Source organism: Cannabis sativa, chromosome 4, assembly GCF_029168945.1.
Source record: "Cannabis sativa cultivar Pink pepper isolate KNU-18-1 chromosome 4, ASM2916894v1, whole genome shotgun sequence".
Lineage (NCBI taxonomy): Eukaryota > Viridiplantae > Streptophyta > Magnoliopsida > Rosales > Cannabaceae > Cannabis > Cannabis sativa.
This window is the reverse complement of record NC_083604.1, coordinates 7,046,100-7,069,481: the sequence shown is the minus strand read 5'-3', so window position 1 is coordinate 7,069,481 and position 23,382 is coordinate 7,046,100. Positions and strand designations below refer to the sequence as shown.

General features: G+C 36.7%; 2 protein-coding genes across 2 annotated transcripts; both read left to right on the top strand.

Moving 5' to 3' along the window:
• The first annotated feature begins 916 nt into the window (after positions 1-916).
• LOC115713158 (uncharacterized) lies at positions 917-1,627 on the top strand. Its single transcript, XM_030641644.2, has one exon. The coding sequence runs from the start codon at positions 917-919 to the stop codon at positions 1,625-1,627; it is 711 nt and encodes a 236-aa protein (XP_030497504.2).
• Positions 1,628-5,249: 3,622 nt separating this feature from the next.
• Positions 5,250-9,289, top strand: LOC115713070 (ALBINO3-like protein 1, chloroplastic). The gene is made up of 11 exons (XM_030641551.2): positions 5,250-5,855; positions 5,954-6,064; positions 6,165-6,239; positions 6,363-6,423; positions 6,609-6,682; positions 6,791-6,895; positions 7,309-7,416; positions 7,779-7,882; positions 8,034-8,237; positions 8,326-8,674; positions 8,828-9,289. The coding sequence occupies exons 1-11, from the start codon at positions 5,499-5,501 to the stop codon at positions 8,909-8,911; spliced, it is 1,632 nt and encodes a 543-aa protein (XP_030497411.2). The 5' UTR covers positions 5,250-5,498; the 3' UTR covers positions 8,912-9,289.
• The last annotated feature ends 14,093 nt before the right edge of the window (positions 9,290-23,382 follow it).

The window sequence follows — 23,382 nt, the reverse complement described above, 5'->3', positions numbered from 1 at the left end:
GCCATTAGCAACATTAAATACTTAGGATTCCTCTTATTTAGGTCCAATCAAAAGGATGCTAATTTTAACTTCATTATTGAGAACTTGGTTTCGAAGCTCCACGGGTGGAAGTTGAAAACTCTATCTAAGGTTGTACATGCGACTTTGATCAAATCGGTAGGACTTGCTATGCCAGTCTACACTATGCAAATTACCAAGCTTTCTAAGAAACTCGCATCCAAATTTGATTGTATGGATAGAGATTTTTGGTGGGGGTTGTGAACAGGGCAACTAAGGTATCTATTTGAAAGCTTGGGATCGTCTTTGCCTACATAAGTCTTAGGGTGGCCTAGGCTTTCGAAAGACTTTGGAAATGAATTAGGCTTTATTGGCTAGGTGGGGTTGGGCCCTCATCAATGAGGATCAATCGCTATGCTGCAAAGTTTTAAGAACTAAGTATCTGAGAGGCAAGTCATTTTTGGATTGTTCCTATAAAAACTTAAATTCTTGGTTTTGGAAGAATGTTGTGAAAACTAAGGAAATCCTTAAGAAAGGTGCGTGTAAGCTGATATCTAATGGGGAAGAGACGAACATTTAGATTGATCCTTGGACTATTCATAGTCAGGATTTTCACCCAAAGCCAACTTCCACTGGGCTAGGGGAAGTAACAAAAGTTGCAAAACTACTGTTAGATAACTTGGACTAGGATATTCCAAAGCTTCGAATGCTTTTCAACCCGACAACAATCAGGGATATCATTAAAGGTGGTAGACTCTGTGGTCAGGGTAGTGACAGGTGGGTGTGGACAAAAGAGCCTAATGATTTATTTACTTCTAAGTCAGCTTATCTTATCCAAGCTCTCGAGCGAGCCACTGCCTGCGTTATTGCCCCCACCCTGTGGAACAAACTCTAGAATGCTAAAATTCTAGAGTGTCATATGGTACTTTGGTGGTGTATACTTTTTGATGCTCTTCCTATCCGTGGCCTCCTTGCTAAGAGAATTCAGGTTGATGAGATTTCTTGTCCTCTTTGTGGGGAAGGTGAGAAGTTGATGGAGCATCTCTTCCTCCATTGTAATTTTTCTTTCCACCTTTGGAGGTCATCCCCTTGGGGGGTTATGCCTATCATTGAATCTGGTGCTCATGTTTGGGATTGGGTAAAATTTCTTTGGAATTTGAGGTCGAAAGGGGTGGATACAGACAAATTATTTTTCTATGCTTCGATTGTGGTGGAAACGATTTGGAAAGCTCGCAATGACAAGGTACACAATAATTCTCTCGGTAACATTCAACACTGTATTGATTCTATCTCTACTTGTTACGTAGATTATGGGTCATTTTTATTTGCTCTGACGATGGCTGTTGTGTCTCCTGTTTGGTCCCCTCCTCCAGATGATTGGGTCAAAATCATTTGTGACGTTAAAGTGGGCAGCTGTTCCATGTGCGTGGTGACTTTAGCTAGGGATCACACAGGGATCGTTATGTGGATGATTACCAACATGCTTAATTTCTCTAACCCACTTGTTGGAGAAGTTGCGGCATGTCAGTTAGCTTTAGAGACGGCGGTTATGATGAAATACCTTTTTGTTATGATTGAGAGTGACTCAAAAATAGTTATCAATGCCCTGAAAGGAAATTGTTCCAATTGAGTATTGATAATTATATCCAACAATGTAAAAGACTCTCTAATCTTTTATTTAGATGTAATTTTTTGTTTATTTCCAGACTGTATAATTTTGCAGCCCATAATTTAGCTAGGTGGGCTTTCGTTAAAAATATTACTGGTATGGTTGAGATATCTTCTATATCAGGAAATATCTTATGTAATGTTGTAACGCCCTAAATAATTAGGCACGCTACTCAAAAATACTTATGAAACCCTAATCCCCTAATCGGGATTACTAATTAAAATAGCGCAGAATTTAAACTTTTATATTAAACAGACTGAAAATAAACTTCTAATATATTTAACTTTTCAAAATAGTTGGGATCCCAAAAATATTTACAAACTTATTACAAGTTCTTTCTTACTAGACGACCTAAGCGGCAAAACCGAATACAAAAGTCAACACTATTAGACCCATAACCCGCTTGGTCTGAAGTGGCGTGAACATGTACATTCTTCGTCCTGCTCCTGAAACTCATGGCTGATCAGCTAATGCCTTACCCTTTCCTGCACAGTAGAGCACCCGTGAGCCAAGCCCAGCAAGACAGTATAAATCACAATAAATATAATATGCTCATTTACATATGTCTGTATAGCACAGACCTAATCACTATATCAACATGCCCATTTATGTCTACGTGGCGTAGACCTATGTGTTGCGCCCACACATCTAATTAAATCTACGTGACGTAGAACCACGTGTTGCTCTCACACGTCTAAATACATTAAGGCCTTAGAAGTGGTTCATCTCGGTTATGTGTACCGAGTCCAACCTGGATTATGCCTTGAGCGCATAATCCATAAATTTCATTTCAATTAACATGGCATGGCATTTATACACATATTTCACTAGGGTAATAACCCTAAGCTAACAAACCGTTCCTATCAGGGTAATAACCCTAATCCCGGTTACCATAACTCACATATATCATATTCAACATAAGCGCCACTGCGCATACTCTATGTGCAAACTACTGTCTTACCTGTTGTCCAGCAATAGAAGGAGATTCCAAATCCCCGGGTGCTCCTGATCAGGTGCCGGTAATCCTAGTCACACAAATCCGGGATAATTCATACTTAGGGTTAACCCCTGACTTTTAACTCAATAAAATTCAAGCATGGCATTTACATTACAGATAATCACATAGAGCTCGAAAAGAGCTTTCCAACGGTATAAAGAACGTCCCAAATAGAGTCCCGAGTCAAAAGTTATGGCCAAAACAAAATCGGAAAAAAGATGGCTCTCTGCTGCGTTTTATGGTCGCGGCGACCATAGATCTGGCCGCGGCCACTGGGTTCGAAAAACCCAGAAAAGCAGATTTTAAGGTCTAAACATGCCCACTTTACCATATATTCGAACCTTAATCAAAACAGGGAGTAAAACACAATTTCATGCTTAAATTCATCACAGAATATGCATCCCAAAAATTAGATTAACAACCCTCAAGTCAAGCTCAATACTTGAGCAAAATTCAACCTAGAATTCAAGTCCATAACCATGAACATCAAAACCCCAAAACACAAACTCAAAAACAACACTAAAATCAGAGCTGCAAACTCAACCAATAACTCATAAATTCTGACCTAAACTCACATTCCATGCTCAATAAACATATATCACAATTAAACTATGCTTTACACACTCTATTCACCAAGATTAACATCAAAATTAAGAACATGCAATTCACAATATCACAACCATTTTCATGCTCTTCTAACAACAAAAATCAGCAAACTATAATTAGAAATAAAGCTGAGAAAACTACCTTAAACTCAACCCAAAAGCAAGCTCAAAATTCCACAATTGCAAAGCTTTGATTCCACACCATCTTCAAGCAATTCTCCAAACAAATTTTGAAAAATCAAGAGGGTTTGGAAGAGAGAAAGAGGGTCGGATGAGAGAGAGAATTATCCAGAAAATACAATTCATTTTCTCTCAAAATCCATTGAATTCAATATAACTCAATAATGGTCAAATGACCATTTTTCCCTTAGGGCTATAAAACATACATATTCATTTTCAAGGGCAAAAATGTCATTTCGCACTCAAATATTGCCAAATAAATTTCAGATTATCACACTCAAGTATTACAATGACCGTGAGGTCTAACTTCTTTATTTATCTATAAACGCTATATATATATATATATATTTTTTTTTTTTTAAAAAAGAGATTTTTTTAAAGATATAACTAAAACTAAGAAATGGATAATCTAGTCCTTTTATATTAGGTTATATATATGTAAATATAATTCCCCTTATTAAGGTTATAAATTACCTCTGTCTCCCATTTTTATGATAAATTACATTAAATATAATTGTATAAATTATTTTTGTGGAGCAAAATTTTGATTAGAGAAGAATGAAGAAAATTATGAAGTGATAGGAGTAAAATTGGTAGAATGATTAAAAAAAACGGTAAATATAAAAAATTTTAAAAGAGGAGGTAAAAATTAAAGACATTAATTTAAAGGGATTATTTCATAAATACACAAAAACAACAAAAAAATTACAAAAATACGATTTCACGAAATTTTAAATATTTTTACGATTTTTTTTTAATTTTATTTACAGAAAATACAGTTTTTTTTATGGTGTACTCTTGTTAATTTTTTATTATTTGTATGTTATTTTTTGTTGTTATTTAGATTTTATTTTTATGTAGTTTTCTTGTTGTTTTTATAGAAAACCGTAAAAATATAAAAAAAATTCTTTAAACGTAAAAGATAATTTTTTTTAAAAAAATTAGTACTTTATGTAATTATCCCTAATTTAAAAGAGATATACAGTATAATGTTCTTATTCCTTCTAATGAAAGCCCAATCCTTTCAAAATGGCCATCGACAGCTCTTCAATTTTAGGAGTAATTACATAAGACATTATTTTTTGTAAAATATTTACATTTTTACGTTCAAAGAATATATATATATTTTCATTTTTACGGTTTTTCAAAAAGTAACACGAAAACAACATAAAATCAATAAGAAAACTACATATAAGTAACATCAAAATAACAACAAAAAATAACATACATATAAGAAAAAATCAACAACAAATTAACAAGATTACAACATAAAAAAAAAAGTATTTTATATAAATAAAATTAAAAAAATTGTAAAAATATTTAAAATTCTGTAAAATCGTACTTTTATAATTTTTTTTGTTGTTTCTATATTTTTGTGAAATAATCCCTCAATTTTAAGCTTAATCGTTAAAAGCCCAAAAACCATGGTCCGATCCAAAATTGAAGAAAAATGAATGGAAAACTTACAAAAAATACTGGAATTTGAGTTAACTTTTATAAAAATACTGTCTCACGAAAAAGTTTTCAAAAATACTGTGTTTTTATAAAAGACCAGTAAAACACAAAGCAGAACAACTCAAAACAACAGTAGAACAACTAAAAAATACCAGTAGAACACCAATGAAATTTAACACAGTATACTGCAGTATGAAACTTATAAAAAAATACAGAAAAAAAGTAAAAATTTCCGCCTGAGAGTATTTTTATAAAAAAATGACAAAAGTTAGTATATGATGTAAATTTTCCAAATGAATACTTAAAAAAAACAGATATTTATAATATTTAATTTTCTGTAAATAAATAAACGAAATAACGATTAAATTAAAAATTACAAAACCGCAACAGCGTAAAGAAAAACCCAATCCATCTTCCTCTAACTCGGAGCTCCATTTTCATGGTTCTTACCTCTCCAGGAGAAGAGGCAGAGTGAGCAAGCAACTGAAACTTTGAACAAGCTTCCCCAAAACCAACGAACCTCCGCCCAACAATTCCTTAAGCTCTCTGTTTCGAGCTCCGCTGCCTACTCAATCCCTCACCGACTTTAAAAAAAATGAACACTGTGTTACCGCATCGACCGAGCTTGGTCTTGTCTCCGGTCCCGGTCCCTGACCGAACCCAGAATCCAGTTTTCCGTCGAACCCATTATTTTGGATTGGCGCCTTTATCTAAGCCGGGTCTTCGTGGTTCTCTCGCCGTAGCCAGACTCGGGTTCAAACCCGATTTCTTTCCTGACCCTGATAGCACTGAGGGGTTTGTTAGGGAGCTTTTTGGTAGAGCAGAAGGTCTTCTCTACACGGTTGCTGATGCTGCTGTTTCGTCTTCTTCTTCTTCGGATACTGTTACTACAGCTAAACAAAACAGTGATTGGTTCACTGGGATTACCAATTATATGGAGACTATTTTGAAAGTGAGTAATCAATTCAATTGATGTTGAATGTTGACTATCCTTTTTTTATTATATATATAAACATTTCCTTTATATTGGGTGTTTGATTAATTTCCCAGATTTTGAATGATGGACTAAGTGCTTTGCATGTTCCCTATGCCTATGGTTTCGCTATAATACTCCTTACTGTTCTTGTGAAAGCTGCCACATTTCCTTTGACAAAAAAACAGGTTTGTATCTTTGTGGATTGATTTTAGCTTTTCGGTGACTTTATTGTATTCCCTGTTTTAAAAAGTTTGGAACTTTATAATTGTATCTCTTTTTATTTAGGTTGAATCTGCAATGTCAATGCGAGCATTGCAACCTCAAGTAAAAGCTATTCAGCAACGTTATGCTGCAGATAAGGTAATTTTTTATTTTTAAGATTATTTTTGTTGCTCAAAGAGAATGACCTTGTAATATTACACTGATTAGCTTCTTCTTTTTCTATTCTGACCAAGGTCTGTTCTTTTCAATCAACTATTTCAGGAGAGAATTCAGCTTGAAACTGCCCGACTATATAAAGTAGCTGGCATAAATCCTTTAGCAGGTATTGACTTTACATTTGACTTTAGTATGAATGCATGTTCAGAGGAAATTGACTGATAACTTATCATCCATTCGTACTGACTACCATTGTTTTGTGCATAGAGATGTGTTTATTATAAACTATTTTTTGTTTGTTATTACTTGTGCTGTTTGTATATGTTATTTATTATCCTGTATTTGTTCTAGGGTGCCTGCCAACACTTGCCACAATACCAGTCTGGATTGGGTTATATAGAGCTCTTTCAAATGTGGCAGATGAGGTAGCCATTTGCTGTATTTGCTTTACAGTTTTGCAAGAAACTTTTTTTCCCTCTACTCTACTTTCCAAACTATCATTAATTTAATCAAACTTTTTCTATTCAATAAAGGGACTGCTTACTGAAGGATTTTTCTGGATACCCTCCTTGTCTGGTCCAACATCAATTGCTGCCCGGCAAAATGGAAGTGGCATCTCTTGGCTTTTTCCATTTGTAGTAAGTTCCTTGAATTGAAAGCTAAACTTTCCTTTACTAAATTCTAAGGGGTTTTTTGGTATATGCTATTTTACTGAAATTTAATACTCAATATTCAGTGAAGACTTCCATCATGATTTTTTTCTTCTTCTTTTCACTAGAGCAATGAGTTAATATTGTAATGTAAGAAGAATACATTGTTAAAAAATAAGGGTAATTATTCTCTCTAAATGTACACATATTGAAGTAAAGTTATAATAATCTCAATGTTATTTTTTCCTTCCAAATTCTGCACTGAAAAGGAAAGATAATCCTTACGGTTGCCACTAGATATATTTGCACATTCTATTAAAATTATTATTTAGTTAACTGTTCTTTGCTTGGTTGGGAGAAACTTTCAAATTTTAATCTTCTCGATCTTTGTACTTTCTCAGGATGGTCATCCACCCCTTGGATGGTCAGATACTTTGGCATATCTTGTGTTGCCTGTATTGCTGATTGCCTCACAATACATATCTATCCAAATTATGCAGTCATCACAGGTCAGTAATTTTCCATTGCAAATTATATCTGTTTAAATTAACTTAGCCTCGTTGACTAGATGAGCTTTTGTTACCAACATAAAACATTTAACTTCTATAAATCACATTGTTGTTCTAGGTTTTCAATTTAGTGCAACACCTCATGTTTGTGTCTATCTCCTGCCTCCGTTGTAGTCTCACATTTAATTTTTTCCCATTACAAAATTAATAAAGTTGTCCATCTGTAACTTTGTTATCAGCTTAAACGGTTGATTTTATGCAGTTTTCCTTTTTTCTATTGAAATAGGACTAATTTGGATGTGAGATTCCATATCCTGTGGGGTAAATGATTAGTATTTAACATGTGCTATTTTAACTTTCAGAGTAATGATCCAAACATGAAGAGTTCTCAAGCAATTACAAAGTTGCTACCTTTAATGATTGGTTATTTTTCGCTTTCAGTTCCTTCCGGTCTGAGCCTTTATTGGTGAGTAGATGTAAAGCCATTTTATTGTATGAGCATCGTAGCTTTTCTTTCAGGAAATTGTTTTTGTTTCTTTGTAAATTATAGTTTCCATAAATACTCTAATACAATACCTTTCAAGGTTAAGTTACATCCTTTGAACATTATTATGCAGGCTAACAAACAATATTTTGAGCACTGCACAACAAGTATGGCTTCAAAAGTTAGGGGGGGCTAAAGTTCCCGTGATGCAATTTACCGATGTTGTCAAGGAAGACCAACCCCAGGTTAAACAATCCATCTCAGATTTAAATGTAACACAAAAAGTTACCACAGAAGAAAAGAAGTTGACAGCAAAGGGTCCACAACCTGGTGAAAGGTTTAAACAATTGTCATATAATTTTGTTCCTCTTATTTCTTGGGGGAAATACGTGTTATTTTAATCTTAATTCATTGATATATTCCAGATTTAAAAAGCTGAAGGAGGAAGAGGCACGGAGAAAGCAGCAAAGAGAAGAAGAAAAGAGGAAAGCTGAGGCTGCGGCTGTGGCCGTGGCTAAAGAATCTTCAATAGCAAATGAGAAGGAAAGCGAGGCTGGAGTTGATTTAGTTGTTGAAAAAAATGAAGCACAATCTTCTGAGAACATTAATCTCAATTATTCCAATGGAGTTTCTGTGAATGGTAATCTGTCTAAACATGACTTGAAGGAAAGTGAAGAGACCGCACCCACATTTCGGGTGGCAGACAATGCAGTCTCTACAAGCTCAACAGTTGACAAGAGGGATACACCGCCTTCACACGAAGATCTCAAAAAGGTATAATTACAAGTTTGATTTAAAACATATGCTTGTGCTGTGATTTACGTTTCTCTTCTGCATTTTGTCACTTTACCTTTTCTTAGAACAGCATTACATGTTTCTTATCATTGCATTATTTTAACTATGAAACAATTAATTTGCAATTTTCAGGAAGTGGTAGAGGCATACACAACCTCAGCCACTAAAGATAACAACTTTTCTGAGGAAGACACACTTGAGGCCAGAAAAGATTGACCCTAAAGAGAGTTCAAGAACTGTGAACATGGGCATTGATAAAATCAAGTTGACTCCTTTCAACAGGTCTTATTATACCCACCCACCTAAGTAAAGCATCAGCAGCAATCGTTTACAGGAAGAAATCGAAACAACCATATATGTTGGGGTTTTCATGCAAAGGCAATGACAGATGCAGAATCTGTACAAAAGAGGTAAGGTTTCTAGTGAGGTTGTACTCAGTTGGCAATTGGCATTACTATACAAGAAAAGTATAATATTAATTTTTTTCCCTCCTTCTTGGCTAAACCTCCCTACATACATACATAGTCATGACTCATTCATTAGTATACATTCAAGTTCAACTGGTTAATAAGATGGTGTGTTACTTTTGAATCAGTAGTTTCTAAAGCCAATCATTCTAATGTATTGCATTATTGTTGTCTTTTTAGACTTTTATGATTGGTTGATGGGCATTATATGATAGGTTGCCACTTGTGCCAGATTTGCCATGGGCAAGGGTCAAACACACTTGTATTTTTCTAAGGGTCCCTGCCATTGTTGGGGGCACACACATCAAATCACACTGATCACACATCTCACCAAAATGCTGTAAAAGATTTCTTTCAAAGAGTTCTTTTTTCCCTATGCCAGAAAAAAGCATATGACAGTTTCATTTGATCGATTATGGAATGGGTTGTGGTCTCGTTTTTTGGATAATGTGTAAATTGATTTAAAAAGAGCACAAAATCAGAGCTTTTTGATAATAACATTGCTATTAGGTATAGTAGTGTGACAATGGTAATAATAGTATGACATATTTTGGTGATATTACTAACCTGTAGGACCAATACCTCTTAAGATGAGCATGAATTAAACCCAATAAAATTGGTTTTTTCTTTATCTTTTAATTATATGTTCTGGGAAATTCAAAGACAATTAATTTAAAGAATTCACAGCATTTTTATGCTCACTTTTATTTTCAAGAATTAAAATTTGTTTCCTTACAAGAATAAACAATAAAAAATATTCAACGTAGTTTGGAATAAGCTTAATCAAATAGGGGCTTTGGTGCTGATATAAATAACTACTCTCCACCATTTAACCAAAATTGAGTAATTATATGGTGTAATTATTATATTTTTTTATTTTAAACATTAATAATTAAAAAATATTATTTTTTACGTGTAATTATTAACTATTTTACTAAATTAAATATAAAAATTTGTATTATTTCTTTATATTCAAACAGTGTAATTACTAAATTTTATATTTACCATTCTAATAATTACACATTATCTTTTAGGAGGCGTTTGGTTGGGAGGAATGAAAATATAGGAATAGGAATGGGAATGGGAATTGGAATAGGAATGGAATGGAATAAAATTTAAAATGCATAAAACAAATTGATAAAAAAAATAATTAAATTTTTTTTCTTGTTACATTGGAATGGTCATTCCTTCCTTTTTAAAATGGAATAGCCATTCCACCAAAATGGTGGAAAGAGCATTCCATTGGAATGTCATTCCAATACTTTAAAATGCAACCAAACAAATGAATGGAATGAAAATTATTTCCTTTCCATTCCATTCAATTTAATTACCTCCAACCAAACGCCACCTTAATGTATAATAATTAAACAATTACTTCTAAACACATTCTATACAAAAAAAAAAAAAATGTTGAATGAAATCATTTTGGTCTAAATTACTAACAACGAGGTCAAAATTAACTATTCGACAAAATAAAATATAATTAATAAATTGTTGAAGTTTGAGGAGGAGAAGTGAGGTGCATTTTGCAATGTAATGAATTTATTTGCTTGCCGTACACGTAGAGACTTATCCCTAGAATATCCCATTCCTATCCACTAATCACACTAATCTAATAAAACATTGCTCCAAAATCACACCTCTTTTCCTTCCACCATTATTATGATTATTATTATAAAAATGAATAAAAAAAATACTTGTAATAATATTCCCTCATGTTACAAATATAATATTATTTGGGTAATAGATTACTTGTCGTTATAAGAATCTTACTAGCCTACTACAACTCCAATATTTTGGGTACATTGGATCCTTCCTTCCTTGTATTCCATTTATATACACAAAGACAAAGTGGTAGTATGTAACAATAAATATTCCAATATTCAAACCCCACCATCTCACTCAAACTTTTATTTGAAAAGGAATAATTCTTATTGATCAATACCAAACACCCTCACTAATTTGGCCAACATTACATTGTTCAATTACATTTAGGAGAATAAATAAGAATAATCATGTTGTAGATTAAGTTTTGCTAATAAATGAATTACTAGACACCATATATTACTCAATCTTATTACCTTATCAAGTCTCTATTATTATACTTTTTTTTTTATATATAGATATTATTATGCTTACAATTTACATGAATATGTTTTCTTAATCCGTTTCAAAAAAAAAAAAAAAGAATATGTTTTCTTACTCTTTATTTGTAAAAATAGATTTCTCGTTTTTTACTTACAAGAGTTTACTTGTCCCATTTGGCCAAGTAAAAGCACCTCCTTCTAATTAGGGCTCTACTAACAATCATTTTGAACTCTACATTAAACTCTAATTTCTTTTATAGATTATTGTAATTAATAGCGAGCCTAAATTTTTTATTTTAAACTAGAGCTTAGTTGTTACAAAAAGTATTTGTTCTTATATTTTAAACAAAAATTATCATTACTCATACTAAATTTATTTAATTTTGTGATAATTTAATTATTATAAAAATATCTATGAGAGTTTTTACTATTTTGGGGTATATTTATTAAATTTGTATATAAAAAAATAAGCTTTTAAGTGTAATTTTATGGTGAAAATTTTTATCAGCAAAAAAAAAAAAATGTAATTTTATGGTGTATGTTGCTTTGTCCGCAATTTTGAAACATACATGGTATTTTCTTTGGTTTTGACCAAAAAGAGATTACTTTTATATGAAAATACCCATCATTCTTTCACCTCTTATCAATTTCAGTCAAATTAACATAAAAATATGGGTTAATATTATTTTAGATTATGTGTTTTGCAAAAGTTATTGATTGTATTTTCTGTTTTGTTAAATGACAAAATGAATCTTGTATTTTCCAAAATAGTAAAAATAGGACACTAGGCTTAATTTTTGACAATTTTTTTAATATAATCAACTTGAAGACAATTCCTAACACGAACAGTTACAGAAAATGTAAATAGTTTTGTCATAACAACTTTAAATCAGATTATTATTAAATTTTATTTTGACATAAAATCAGTCCTGTTATAGTGAGATTTCTCTCACCTAGAAACTTGAGACCAGACTCCTATTTAGAGGACACGTATATTCAGATTTCCAATGAAGGCTGAAATGTCCATGAGAGACTCCTCGAAGTTTTAACCCTCGTCCAGGATAGAGCCAGCGAGATACTGCGAGTACGACCAAAGTCGGATCGCATAACTGTAACTCGTATTATGCGGGATGAGAGAATGGATCCAACTCGCATGTGTCGGGACATGTGCGAGTATCCTCTCTATACTCCTGTGAAAGCATAGAGATCGACTCTCTATAATGCGAGTTTGGTCCCGACGACCCAACAGCCTTGATAAACCGATATAGACTCGTAGGTCTAGGTTCTATCAGCTCGACATGCGATGTCTACAAGAAGCGACTACCTAAGGACGCAGACATCCCAAACGTAATGATAACCATGTAAGCTTAACATCGGAACATGAACAGTCAACTCGCAGATGCGGAAGACGCATACGTTGATGGACTTAGTAACTGTCATTCTTTTATTAATGTTAACGTTGTTTGAGTTTAATTATTGTAATTCAATATGTAAATAACGGATTAACAATGAATGCAATCCTTGTGTAACCGATTGGACACCTGCTTTGTATATAAAGGGGTGATCCACCATGAAATGGCACCTACGAATCTCTTGCTACAGTGGACTAAGCAGATCATAATCTGACTGAACCACTATAATTCTCTGTCTTATTGTTATTTTTCAGCTTTCGTTAATTATTTCTCATTCCCAGTCGAGTACTCGCCATTCTAGGTTGAATACTCGCATTTGTCTTTCCACGTAAATTTCTTCTTGTTACCGATAATATTATATAATTTGGTGTTGCGAAATTCACTCGACAACATTTGGCGCCGTCTGTGGGAAATCGACTAAGATTTTATTCATTTCAAAGAAAAAATACCATCATGGCTGGAAATCAAACAAACGGAGGAGCTAACAACGGGTCCATCAACATTGGGACAATGAACGTACCGTTATCTGGAACTGGAATGCCACCTGTGGACGTCATTAACGGCGGAGTAGGGAGAAGCAATATCAGACCTCTCAACCTGTTCCCAGAAACGACTGACCCTCAAGTCGGGAACACATCCACACCACCAGCAACCATGCATTTTCCCCCTGTCACTCCGGCAGTGGTATCCGAGGGAATCATCCAACTCACCACTGATCAATATACTGCGATTCAGGACCAACTGCGTGCATTACAAGCCGAATTAGATGGACAAAATCGGGCCCGACGCCCCCCTCGAGTTCCTGCTACTCGCACAGATAACCCTCATGTAACAAATTCTAGACGTTATACTAATTGTGTACGCAGGGAACGGAGAACCAACCCTGAAGGTTTGGACCTGAACCATCCAACATCGAGGGATCAATCCGCAAGGTATCCAAACCAAAGCACACAGGTTGATGAAGACCCTGAACGACACAATCCTCGCAGTCGACCATCAAGAGACAATGACGCAGAATCAGCCTCTTCGTCATCGCATGGTCGTACACCAAGTAGATATACAAGGTCCGGCTCTGTACAGACGCAACAGGGAGGACATTACCAGGTACATCGGGGTGATCTGCGTGATCACCTCAACGCAGTTTTTAGAGCGCGTTCTCGTGCCCCTCATAATACGGAGACACTCTGTGATCCCCATGCGGACGATCAGGGTGTTAACACTTACAATAACCCGCCTACCGCGCTGATCGCGACCACTGGGATCAATGTCCCAGCAAATCTCACCGCAGTAGTTGCGAATCCCGCAGTCGTAGCAGCCCCGACTCCTGCGACTGGAGGGATTGACCAGAGCATGCTTCTGCAGGCCTTGAAAATGCTCGAGCAGCAACGGAAGCCCATATACAAGTTGCATGGTACCTCGCCCTTCACTACAGAAGTGTGACAAGCTCAACTTCTTAAGGGGTTTCGTCTATCCGAATCCCTAAAGTATAAAGGTACTTCTAACCCTATAGATTATCTTGAAAAATTCAATACTATAATGGAGGTGGATCAGGTACCACAACTTGCAAAATGCCGCATTCTTGCGGCAACACTCGAGGAGAACGCCCACGATTGGTTTACCCAATTGCCTGAGGCATCAATATCGACATGGGAAACCTTCGTCGACTTATTCCTCACACATTTCTAGGCTACAATGACCTATAGGCCGCCTTATACGACTTTGGCCAACATCAAACAAGAGCCTGGTGAGTCTTTACAAGACTATTTTAAACGATTTAATGCAGAGGTAACAAAAGTCGAGAAGGCTCCCGAGTCTTCGCTTGTTTGTATGTTGATAACAAGTATCTTGCCGAGGACCGACTTCTGGAAGGAGTTACAAGCTCGAAGGCCAGAATCCTTAGTCGAATTCTTCGCCATGGCCGAACCCCACAAGAGAATCGAGAATTCTCTGGCAGAGTTAGAGAAGGGCAAAGACAAACGCCAATCACCAATACCGCGTTCACGATCTCGCAGTCCCCGAGGGAAGAACTCCAGGGGCCGAAGCCCGAGAAGACGTAGCCCGCGGAGACAGCGAAGTCCGAAGTTGGCCAAGTCTCCTCCAAAGAAGGAATCCTCGCCGAAAAGGAAGGGTGGACCTCGTTTCGTCAATTATACTGAACTCGCAGTACCCCGAGACCATATCTATGCAATCGAAGAAAGAAACGGAGTCTTCAAGAAGCCGCCCCCCATCAGGGGAAATCGCGACAGAAGAGACCCCAAAAAATTCTATAAGTACCACAAAGACATTGGTCATACTACCTTAGAATGTTGGGTCTTGCAGGATGAAATCGAGGAGCTAATTCGGAGAGGAAAGTTCGACAAGTATAAGAAGGGCGAGGAAAGTCATCCCCAAGCGGATGACAAAGGAGAAAACCAACATGTGAGTGGTTCCAGAGCGCCTCGCAACATCCTAACCATCATTGGAGGACCCCATATCGCAGGAGACTCTCGCAAGTCACAAGAGCGGTATGCCAGAGAAGCTAAAGAAAAGCCGTTCACCAATGTCAACAATCTTAGTGAGCGTCCCGAAAAACTATTTAAGAAGGAATGCGACGATATTACCTTTATGGAGAGTGATGCGAGATGGGTCCACCGCATTCTGATGCACTAGTTATAATCGCCAATATTGGCGGGGATAATGTCCACCGCATACTCGTCGACAATGGGAGTTCAGTGAATTTGTTGAACTTCCAAGCATTCAAACAAATGGGGTTGCACGAGAAGGACCTGCGACCTGTGACGTCGAGCATCTATGGTTTTACAGGCGACGTCATAACAATAAAAGGAATGACCAAACTCCCAATCACTTTGGGAACCGCCCCGGTGACAGCCAAGTCAATGGTTGACTTCGCAGTATTCGACCAGTACTCTGCATATAACGCCGTGATTGGTCGACCGATCCTGAAGGAGATGAAGATCATAACCTCGATCTATCATCTGACAATGAAGTTCCCTACTCCCGCTGGAGTAGGTTCTGTGCGGGGAGTCCAAGCCGATTCGCGGGAATGCTACAACACAACAGTTAAACTCGCAGAGAAAAAGACGGTAAATGTTATCTATCTGTTGGAGGCGCCACCTCCTCGCCAGGAGATCCTCAGAATCGAGGAGGTGCCGCACATAAATGAACCAGACTTGGATCCAAGAATCCTCGATCACACCGCCGCAGCCCAAGCCGCGGAAGACACTATTGAGGTACCTATAGATCCTGTAGATAATAATAAAGTTTTGAAAATTGGAAAGAGTGGTGTAAATATAGTCAGAAACTGCCTGATCATACTGTTTCTTCCCATTCTCATTCTCAACCTCAAAGTCGCGAGCCATCTCCTTGATCTTCCTCTGAGAGTTCTTGACCTCGAGCTCAACCCGCTCCTTAGACTTGCGAAGGTCTTCAAGCTCCCTGTCCTTATCAGCCGCGTCTTGTTTCAGTTTCTTTATGCTCTCTTGGAGCTGGGCACTTTGCCTCTTCAGCAGTTCAGCTTCCTTAGAACCATCGTCAACGACTTTCATGAACAGAGTCATCGACTGCAAAGCCAACTCCACAGAGCGCGGAACAAGCTCCTAAGAAGGGATCCTCTCTGCCTTGGATATGAACTCCTCGCCCACGAACTTCTCTTGCATAGCCAAAAAATCGCGGGCTCGGATAGTTGGCTCGATCATGACTTTCTTCCCTTTATCTTGCGCGGTCTTAGCCAGCTTCTTGGAAGAATTCGCGACAAGAGTAGTTATAACATCGCTCTTCCTCTTCTGGGCAGTGACGGGCGATGTCGTCGCTGTTCCACTTTTTGGCTTGCGGTTGAGGATGGGTGCGGACTTCAAAAAAGTCATCTTTGCGAGGACGAATAAAAGATAAGTATGAATAAATTTCAAGGCACTTATTCATAACGTGGGATATGTTACCTGAGGCTGGTCGAGAAGTTTGCTTTGAGAGGCGTTTGTCTATCCGCTCTTGCTGTTTCTCAGATGGTTCCTTGTACACTGGCTCTCTTTGAAGACTTGCGTTCTCTGGGATCAGCTTGTGTTCTTGCAGCTTAGTAGTCGTACACAATAATCGCCAGTCGCGATCTTGTACCGGAAGGCTCCTGAGAACTTCAGCTGTCTCTCTGCGAGTTGCGTCAAGTGCAGGTCGAGCTGGTCTATCTGCGAAAACAAAAAAGAGCGAGTTAGCATGAGATCTCAAAATAATTCAAAAATGTCTAAGTAAGAAAACATGCGACGTACTAGGTCTACAATTAAAATCAGTTCTAATCCCTGGGACTTTGAAGATGTAGAACCACTTTGATTTCCAATCTCCCATATTAGATACCATTCCTTCTACTCCATTAATTTCAGAAGTCGCCCATTTGCTTAAGCAGTATAAACCATTGTGAAGGCCTACGCTTTTTATATCGTAGAAGTAGCTGAATTCTTCTACCGAGGGAGCCCTATGAACGTACTCCATATACATCGCGTAAAAGGCCAGGGTAGTGCGATAACTATTGGGAGTTAGCTGGAAAGGTGATACATCATATCGTTTAAGGATAGCCGCGATAAAGGGATGGAAAGGGACTGATACCCCACATCGGAGAATGGGTGTTGAGATTACCACATCCTCTGTGGGAATAATCGCGGGATTGGTAAAAGGAAGGTGCGCCCTCTGAGTCGGTTTAGGTCGCAAAGAAGCAAGTCGCAACAGGTTTAGCCTCGTAAAGGTAGTGAGGTCTGATTTGGTAACTCTCGAAATCAAATCCTCGCACGAGAAAGGCTCATTCAGCTGGGCGTCGTCGACCGAGTCAGTCCCGCTCCCTTCTGCCTCTTCTTCATCCTCGCTTGATTCGTGAGCCGGGGCCGTCCAGTCGTCATCTGTTTCCTCGACCTCGACGTCAGGAGCATGCCTCGAATGAATAAGGTAGTCACGGGCTGACACCGTAGACTCGCTGTCTCGAATGTCGATGGTCCCAGGTTCAACGAGCTCCTACACCATTCTCTCGATGTCCGCAGAAGACATCGGACCTAGCTCTATACCTACGGTGGGTGCGATCTCCTCTTCTGAAATCGAAGCTGGGAGAAAACTATTTTCCTCCTGGTCCTCGTCACCATCGAATGTGTGGCCTTTCGAGCCGAGCAGTTGACTATCCAACAGGTCGCTCATCTGAAAGATAGAAGATCTTTTCAGCGTGGTGAATGTGTGAAAGCAAAATAAGTTATCTCACCCGCATTAAAACTATAAAGTCGCACTTGATAGAATGGTCAGCATCTTTGCGAATGCTGACCACCCCATCAATATGCGAGTAGAGATAATACTAAAAATGCGAATAAGTCACGCATCCTGGGCCAAGCGATATACCTCCAGAAACGGCTGGGAGAAACTCAGTGACTCGAGGGGCATGAGTTCTCAAGCATGACCCTGAAGTTACTGAGGTACTCCCACCGTTCCGAGAATATCTACCAGCCAAGGAGTGCGCTCATTTGAATATTAACGCATGTCGCAAATGGCTGGGTGTATCACAGTATCTCAAGGGGCATATAACCGCGTATATGACCATTAGAATACTGTGACACACCCACCATTTGGAAACTCGGTTAATGTTCTCGCGACTAAATTCACAGCATACAAAATCCTAAAGATCTAGCCAATAATCAGAAGTAAGTAAATTTTGTCAATATGCGAGTATTCGAAGTGTTCATCCAAATACCCGCGAGTATTCAAAGCATGAAACAGTGCCCATTCAAGTTGTTCCTGCGATTGCTCTCGATCACTTCTGAGATTGAAGATATTTTAGAAAGAGCGGTAGAAATCTGGGCAGAGTACGAAAGTGGATTTGAAATCTCTGTAAAAGAGGGAAGGAGGAAGTTAAGAACAAGAGGGAAAAATGGAGGATTTGATTCGTATCAAAGGGTTTAAATACCCATATCCCTTATTAATTGGGATTACGACATGTGGCAACCAGAATGCCTAAGGTCGCCCAATCCAACGGCCAACGATGGCCACGCCTACACGAAAACCGAGGAGTTTTGTGACGTGGCACCATAAATGCAATAAAAAGTAATAATTACAGCCGTCATTTTTCGAAACCCTCGATGGGACAACCAAAAGGTCACCTCCTTGTGACAACCTTTCACCTGTCTCTCGCGTATAGTTTCCCTTTGTGACCGCACCTCTCACATCGAGAAACTAGGGGCATGTGTTATAGTGAGATTTCTCTCACCTAGAAACTCGAGACCAGACTCCTATTTAGAGGACACGTATATTCAGCTTTCCAATGAAGGCTGAAATGTCCATGAGAGACTCCTCGAAGTTTTAACCCTCGTCCAGGATAGAGCCAGCGAGATACTGCGAGTACGACCAAAGTCGGATCGCATAACTGTAACTCGTATTATGCGGGATGAGAGAATGGATCCAACTCGCATGTGTCGGGACATGTGCGAGTATCCTCTCTATACTCCTGTGAAAGCATAGAGATCGACTCTCTATAATGCGAGTTTGGTCCCGACGACCCAACAGCCTTGACAAACCGATATAGACTCGTAGGTCTAGGTTCTATCAGCTCGACATGCGATGTCTACAAGAAGTGACTACCTAAGGACGCAGACATCCCAAACGTAATGATAACCCTATAAGCTTAACATCGGAACATGAACAGTCAACTCGCAGATGCGGAAGACGCATACGTTGATGGACTTAGTAACTGTCATTCATTTATTAATGTTAACGTTGTTTGATTTTAATTATTGTAATTCAATATGTAAATAACGGATTAACAATGAATGCAATCCTTGTGTAACCGATTGGACACCTGCTTTGTATATAAAGGGGTGATCCACCATGAAATGGCACCTACGAATCTCTTGCTACAGTGGACTAAGCAGATCATAATCTGACTGAACCACTATAATTCTCTGTCTTATTGTTATTTTCCAGCTTTCGTTAATTATTTCTCATTCCCAGTGGAGTACTCGCCATTCTAGGTTGAATACTCGCATTTGTCTTTCCACGTAAATTTCTTCTTGTTACTGATAATATTATATAATTTGGTGTTGCGAAATTCACTCGACAACAAGTCCAGAGTCCTATTTATACTATTTTTGAAAATACATTGTCTATTTTATCATTTAACAAAACAAAAATTCCAATTAATAACTTTTGCAAAATACAGGATCCAAAATAGTATTTACCCTAAAATATCTATCATTTTTGTTTTGTATGATGTGAATCACAAATTAGCTAGTTTCTTATTTTGTACATACCTTCATGTTTTTTATAAGAATAATTAACATTTTTATCCCAAAATTTTTTATGCTATTAAGTTATATTTTTTTTTTTTATAGTATATTACTTATTAATAATACTCGTTAGAATATAATTTTTATAGTATTATAGTCTTTCTATCACATTTTATTTAATTTTATCATGAAATGAGTAAATTAATAGATGATACATGATAAATAAGTTAAATATTCTTCACTCTTTTTACATTAATGAATAATAGAATATTTTTTTTAATAATAAATTTATATTTATATCTTTAGTTTTCTAATCATTAAAGTAAAAAAGAGCGAAATATATTTAATTTGCATTCATTTATCAACTACCATTTATTACGTTATTCGTTTCATGATAAAATTAAATAAAATATGATCATGTTACTCTAAAAGTTATACTTTGAATGATATTATTAACGAGCCGTATATTATAGGGGTACAAATTAGTAGTGTAAAAAATTTAAGTGACAAAAATACTAATTATTTTAGTTATAAATATATTTATGCAAATTTATGTCATCCCCAATAGATGTTGTAAAGTCCTTTTTTGGCAAGTTAGTTGACAAAATAATTTTTCCTTTTATGGTAAGATTATTTTGCATTCATACCCGATTTCTTACCTTATATATTCGGTTTTTAGTTGCTCTTTTCCTTGTTAGGAAAGTTGCACTTTTCAGCTGAACTTTCCTTTGTTTGGAAACTTCTTAAAAGAGAAGCAAGTCTCTTTTAGAAAGTTATTTTTTTAGGGAAACTTTGATTATTGCCTTTTCCTTATTGATTTCGATTGTATCTTGATACAATCAGAATATCTAATCTGTTTTTGGCAGGAATCAAGCATTGATAGAGGATCGGACCCGATTTTTGCAAGTTTCCCGTTTCTGGTCTGATCTGCTGAGTCAGCATCCGAATCTGATGTAGCAGATCGTGTTTCTTTAGGAAAGTTTTTGTACAGCTGTAGATTCGAACTTGTGACTGTCCCTAAGGTTTCTATATTCTATAAATAGAGCCTAGAGAGCAGTCATTCGAATTAGCTCTTCCATTATTCATTTTTTTGCATTTATCTTTTTGAGAGAAGATAGTTTTTCTTTGTTTTGTGAGAGCCTAGTTGTTCATCTAGGTTCTAGTTGTTTATTTCTGTTCTTACTCCGTCCTAGAGGTTGTGAAGAACTACTTGACTGAACAAGAGATTGGTCTTCGGGAGAAGACTTGATAAAGCCTTACTTCGGGAGGAAGTAAGCACTTGGTCTTCGGAAGAAGACTTGTTGAAGCCTTACTTCGGGAGGAAGTAAGCACCCACACTTCAAAGACGAAGGGAGTTCGGGCTTGAAGGTGTTTCAAGAAGTCAGATTCATAAAGTGGATTACAAAGGACTGCGACAATACTTTAGAGAGAGTCTAAACTTGTTTAAGTCAATTGTCTTTGTAATTTTGATACTTTATTAATTGATTTCATTCTCTGGGCGTGGCCCCGTGGACTAGGAGTGTTCGTGAGAATACTGATACCACGTATAAATCTCTTGTGTCAAGTTATTTATTTTTCTGCTAATATTTTATATTCTTCCTGTTTTATTTTGTTGTAGCAGAATTACTTTCTGCTTCTGCAAACGCTTACAGTTTTGTATTTTCTTATATATAACTGACATTTGCAAAAATACGGTTTTTCTATTGGTATCAGAGCGGGACACTAAACTCTTAGGGTGGTCCTATAAAGTTTTTGTGTTAAAATGTCATTTTTTACAGAAGGAAGTTCTATTTCTAGACCACCGTTGCTTAATGACTCTAACTATCCTTACTAGAAAGTTAGAATGAGGGCCTTCATCAAATCTCAAGATGAGAGAGCTTGGAGGATGGTTCTATCAGGTTGGTCTCTACCAGTTGAGACAGATTCTTCAGGTAATATTACTATAAAATCTGAACTGGAATGGTCTGTTGAAGATGATAAACTTTCAGCCTACAATAGCAAAGCTTTGCATGCTATCTTTAATGGTGTAGGTGAAGGTTATATCAAACTTATATCATCTTGTGTTTCTGCCAAGGAAGCTTGGGAGATCCTTCAAACTCAGTTTGAGGAAACTTTTGATGTTAAGCGATCTAGATTTATCATGCTTCAAACTAAATTTGATGAGCTTAGAATGTCGGATAATGAAACCTTAACTGAATTCTATGAAAAATTATCTGATATTGCTAATGAATATTTTGCTCTTGGTGAAAAGCTTGATGATTCTGTTATTGTGAGAAAAATTATTAGAGTTCTTCCAGAGAGGTTCGATACTAAACTTTTGGCAATGGAGGAAGCTAAGGATTTTAGCACAATGAAGGTAGAAGAATTAATGGGTTCCTTGCGTACTTTTGAACTAAATCAATAAATTAAACAGAAGGACAAACCCAAATTCATTGCTGATAAAGGTAAAAGTATCGCTTTGAAAGTTGCTGATAATGAAAATTCTGATAGTGAATGTGATGATGAGATTGCTTTATTAACAAAGAATTTTCAGAAATATATGAAAAAGATGGGAAATAAAAAGAATATCTCGAAATTTTCAAAGGGTAATACTCTCATTAAACCATCTGTTTCTAACAAAAAGGGAATTCAGTGCAGGGAATGTGAAGGTTTTGGGCATATTCAATCTGAGTGTGCAAACACTTTGAAAAAGAATAAGAAAAGTTTCAATGTCACTTGGAGTGATGATGAAACCGAAAGTGATGAAGATAATTCTGAAAATGTTGCCCTAACTTCTGTTATGACTAATGTGTTGTGTGATTCACAGGTGAAAGCTAGATTGGTATGTTTGAATAATAGCACCAAACAAGAGGAATTAGATTCAGATGAGTCTGAAATCTGTGAAGAGTCTCTTGCTGAATCATACAAAGTCATGTATGAAAAATGGATTCAGGTTGCTTCTGAAAATAGAGAGTTGAATAAATTGAATAAAAAATTGTCTCATCAAATTGAAATGTGTGAACTAAAAATAAAAGAGTATGAGACAGATTTTTGTGATAAAGATGAAAAAATCACTCTCTTAAAGAAGGAACTTGAAAATTTTAAGAAAAATGTTCAAATGCTTAACCCTGGATCTTCTATTTTTGAAAAAGCTCAGAATGCAGGTCAAAGAGGTTTTGCTGGCATTGGATCAAATGGGATGGAAAGTACTGGAGTCACGAAGTTTGTAAAATCTAGTGTTCCAACGAATCTTCGTGAGGCTACAAATGTGAAGTCTGCTGCAATAGTTTCACAGCCTGTTGTAGCAAAAACTGTTTCTGATGTCGCAAAATCTCCAGGATTTTCGAAAAGAGTAAGATCTCAGGTGAAAAGATTTGTTCCCACCTGTCATTTTTGTGGTAGAAAAGGACATATCAGACCTGAATGTTTCACGTTGAAAAATTTGTTTAAAACAAATTATTTTGGTAATTTGGAAAAATCTCAAAAGAAACATAAAGGTTTGAA

Excerpts from the sequence above, each read along its gene's own strand:
- LOC115713070 (XM_030641551.2), top strand. The coding sequence starts at position 5,499 with ATGAACACTGTGTTACCGCATCGACCGAGCTTGGTCTTGTCTCCGGTC. Across the intron at positions 7,417-7,778 it reads AAATTATGCAGTCATCACAG|AGTAATGATCCAAACATGAA; the intron begins GTCAGTAATTTT and ends TTTAACTTTCAG. Across the intron at positions 8,238-8,325 it reads GGTCCACAACCTGGTGAAAG|ATTTAAAAAGCTGAAGGAGG; the intron begins GTTTAAACAATT and ends GATATATTCCAG.
- LOC115713158 (XM_030641644.2), top strand. The coding sequence starts at position 917 with ATGGTACTTTGGTGGTGTATACTTTTTGATGCTCTTCCTATCCGTGGC.